The following is a 3,869-nucleotide window of genomic DNA, read 5'->3' as shown; positions in this document are numbered from 1 at the left end:
GTTACCCTGATATTGGGTTCCCCCTCTTCCCTTTGTCCAAGGGGTTCATTAAAAGCATCCGCGGTGTCTTGCAGCAGTACCGGGCTGCCTTAGCAGGGGCCAATATCCCAGAGTGGACAGAGGACAAATAAACCGTCAGGTTAGGGACAGGCAGGTGCAGGGGAGAAGGGAAAGCAGCAGAAAGGAAATTGGCAAACGCTGTTACCAGTAAACTGGCTTCTCCTTCCAGCTTTTCTTCCTCAGCTTGGTTTGTTCCAAAGAAGGTGGTAGGCCTGATTGCTCCTCCGAGGAAAGGCTGTCTAAGCATGAATAACTCTTTGCCCCCAGCCCTTCTTCTTTCCCCCTGTCCCATGTACATGCTCCTCTTGCGAGTTTGACCCTGCAATGGTAAGATTTGAGACCTGCACAGAAGCAGTCTTGCAGCCACGTTCCCTCTGCACTTTCATCTTGGGGCACCTTTCCACACAAGGACTGTTCCCACCCAGCGCTACACCCAGCAGTTTGTTCTGGTGGGGTTCAAGCCAGGAGAAGTGATTGCTGTAGTATCTGGAAGTGAAGGGCAATGCCCTCCCGGTCTTTCATTTTTCTCTGCGTTACCATGGGTTTTATGAAGTCTACCCCAGCTTATATGTACTTAGACATTGGATTGTGTTTGCATTGAAGTTGTCTACACCATACGGAGTTGCTCTAGTCTTAGTTGTTCACCGATAGCTGCGGGGGGGCTCCCGGTCGGGTAGGCAGAACCAGAGCTCGGCACTAGCACTTGTGCTGCCCTGGTAGTGCTGTGGGATTTCCATCCGGTTCTGCAACTTCTGGTCAGTTTTCTGGAAGCAATTCTAGCCATCTTCACTTATTTTTCTCCAGAGTAAGGCAAACTTCCCTTTCCCCACCATGCATGCCTGTCTTCTAGCAATACACGGGATTCAAGGTTCTGCCCTTGTTACTTGCTTCGGTATCCGCGTCTTTTGTTCCCAGCCGTCCTGGCTGTCACACAGCACTACACCTGCCCCTGGGTCTCCGCCTCGCCTGGGCAGGCGGCAGCGAGTGATCTTGGGGAGTATTGTAGATCTAGCAGCTAGTCTGGATGGTGAACCTGGCACGGCTGCTGCTTCTCCGTCATTCGGCTGTAGATGGGTATTTCGGAGCTGTTTGAGCCAGGGTCACCCAAGGGAAAGGAGCTGTCGTGTCGTGACGAGGTCCTGTTGTAGTAGCAGCAGCGGTTTGTGACCGTTCCTGTGCTGTTACTCTTCCAGCAACTGGAGCACAGCAGACACTGGTGCGGACTGTTATCGACTCCTTCCCTTGCCAGCTGTTTCCCGTGGTGGCCTGGGTCCGCTGTGGCCGGCAGCGTTGTGGGCACAGCACGTACTGTCCCTAATCTCAACTGCAGCGCTGCTGTGCCGCTCTGGGAAATGGCTGGCGAGATCAGCCCATGTTTCAGCAGCAGAGAGCTATCTGAGCTGGTGACTGTGAGCACTTTGAAGCAGTGACTTGCCAGAGTCTCCTGGTCAAGACACCTTCCTGAACCCTCTTTTTTTCTGTGTGTGCACGCACTTACTTTCACTTCTGGAGCTGGGAGGTTGCACTCCAGCACTACTGCATTTGCCCAATGCTTAGGCATTGGAGAAGCACCCACGTAGCATCCATGTGGAGCACGGTCTGTCAGGGAGAGTCCGTTGGTCCTTCCAGCTGGCACAGGGAGCCAGTGGTGCCAGGCTTCCCGGGGAGGAGTCGGGCTGAGCAGACGGCTCTGCCAGAAGTAAGGATGGAGACAAAACTCTCCTTTGCTCTTGCTCGATATGGCTGTGTCCCTTCCCCCCACCCGGGCCAGGATCTGGCCTCCTCATTTTGAAATGGAGAACAGCAGCCGAATCTCAGCACGTTTGCACGGTGCTTTCTGCTCCTTGAAACGCCGGGGTCTGCGCCCACTGGCCCAAATCCCCCCACCCAGGTCCCTGCGCCTGCTATTTCCAGCTGCCCCCGTGATGCTCCGGAGCCAGGGGGCTGGCTGCGCAAAGCCCTTCTCGTGTCACCATCCACTGCCGGGATTTTGGAAGGCATGTCCTGCTCCCGGTGCTCTGGAGGAAGCAGGGCTTGGCTGCGAACGAAGACCTGGGCCTGCAGAGCTCTCTAAGCGCACTGGTCTGCGGGTGGATCGCCTGTGCAGCAGCTCTGGCCCTGCTCCGGCACCGGGAGCCCTGCCTGCCCGGCAGGCAGGAGGTCTGGCGGCGCGACAGACCCCCATCCGGGGTGCAGAGAGATGCTTTGAGCCACAGGCAGGGCAGTGCAAACTGCACATGTAATTCACGGCCGCTTTCTGGCTGTGGCTGGTGCTAAATGAATGAATCCCTTTGAGCGAGGAGCGGGGGCGTCTCCAAAATATAAAGGGCCGATTGGGGCAGAGGGGTGAGGCTGTTGCTTCAGGGCAGGGGAAGGGCAGGCAGAGAGGCTTGTTCCACAAATGATTAAGCCTCTTACTCACCAGACAAAATTGCGGTTGGTGATCTACGGATGCCAACTTCCTCTGTCACCTGTGCCGGGCTGCGGCTGTCCTTAGCCCCGCCAGCCAGGGAGGGAAGGGAGGGAGGGAGAAAACCCTTTAGGGCCAAGCCGTGGCTGGGGGCGGCGGGATGGAGGAGCTCCTGGGGTTCCCTGTTTCACCCACCCTTTACTCTCTGCAGCTCTCATCTCGCAGGGAAGGCGGCCGGCAGGGGCTGCGGAGGCTGCCCACCTGCCCCGGGGAGGAGGGAAGGCGGCCAGTGCTGCTGGCGTGAGCTGCTCGGACCCCCGCGAGTCCTCCCCTTCGCCCAAGAAGTCTCTTTGTTTCCTCTGATCATAATCAAGAGCTTTTGCACAGGTTCCTGGGGCTTCCTACTGAGGAGGTGTGTATTGGCCTTCTGGAAGGGGATGCTGCTCCCCAGCTGCCGCTGCCCCTGGTATCGCTCGCTCTCCGTAGCTGGCTGTCCCAAACCGAAGCGTGCACAGAGGTTTACAAATTTTCTAAAGCTTTTGATAATGTGAAGCTCCTGGGTGATGAGGTTGGTGGTGAGCACACTGCAGCTATGTAATTTTTTGTGTATGTATGTAATATTTAAGGGTAACAAAATTTAAAAGGCTAAAACCTTAAAAAAAAAGTAATTAAAAACACACAAAAAAAGCCAAAGCATGATGCATATTGTTAGCCTTAAAACTGGCTACATGACTGTGTGATGTACAAATGAGAGCAGCCTGTAACTGTTTTAAGTGCTGGGGTTGGGGAAGAAGCATTACAAAATCAGTTTGTAGCCTTGATTCTGTACAGTATTTAATGAAAAAAAAAAAAAGACCTGACTATTGAGGCCATGCTTAGAGGTGTGTCGTTCACGTGCAGATGTGGATGCTTGGTTGCTTACGATATATGTATGCTGTGTGACCATTAAAACTTTTTTTACCTGCAGACTTTTTTTTTTGTTTGGCTAACCAAGGTGTAATAAAGGAGGGAAGATGACTTGCCATTAAATTTTGCCTCTGTGAGTAGTTCTGACTGTTGTCTCTTTCTTGCCCCCCCCCGCCACGCTTGGCACTTGCCTCATCCCCGGCGTGCGTCCCTGCGCCAGGGTCTGGATGGGGTCCCGCTGGCTGAAGTCAACGGCGCGGAGAGGGCAGCGAGTCCGGAGGGAGCCAGACAGATCTGGCAGCGAGGGGCTGCCCCCGTGGCTCTGCTATAAACTAGCTCCCCGAAACCCTGATTCGCAGGACATCTGTCAGGCTTTTTTTTTATTTATTTATTTTATTTTCCGTGCTCTTTGCTGGCGTGTGGTGCGTGCGGGCTGCCTGGCGGCTCGGCGTGTGCCGCACCACGGCTGGCGGCTCAACTGGCCGCTGCCCCG

General features: G+C 54.8%; 2 protein-coding genes across 2 annotated transcripts in view; one reads left to right on the top strand and one right to left on the bottom strand.

Moving 5' to 3' along the window:
- UBE2O (ubiquitin-conjugating enzyme E2O) overlaps positions 1–3,516 on the top strand; it is a 33,930-nt gene extending 30,414 nt beyond the window's left edge. The window contains exon 17 of the mRNA XM_009328901.1: positions 1–3,516. This exon is cut by the window's left edge and continues 630 nt beyond it. Within this exon, the coding sequence (XP_009327176.1) occupies positions 1–131 (131 nt within the window). The 3' untranslated portion in view covers positions 132–3,516.
- SPHK1 (sphingosine kinase 1) overlaps positions 1,076–3,869 on the bottom strand; it is a 9,040-nt gene continuing 6,246 nt past the window's right edge. The window contains exon 6 of the mRNA XM_009328906.1: positions 1,076–1,256. Coding sequence (XP_009327181.1) covers positions 1,076–1,256 — 181 coding nt within the window. The remainder of the gene's footprint in view (positions 1,257–3,869) is intronic.

The sequence above is a fragment of the Pygoscelis adeliae genome, unplaced genomic scaffold, assembly GCF_000699105.1.
Source record: "Pygoscelis adeliae isolate BGI_AS28 unplaced genomic scaffold, ASM69910v1 Scaffold637, whole genome shotgun sequence".
In the NCBI taxonomy this organism is placed as follows: Eukaryota; Metazoa; Chordata; class Aves; order Sphenisciformes; family Spheniscidae; genus Pygoscelis; species Pygoscelis adeliae.
The sequence above is the reverse complement of the archived record's forward strand: the minus strand, read 5'-3'. Positions and strand labels throughout refer to the sequence as shown.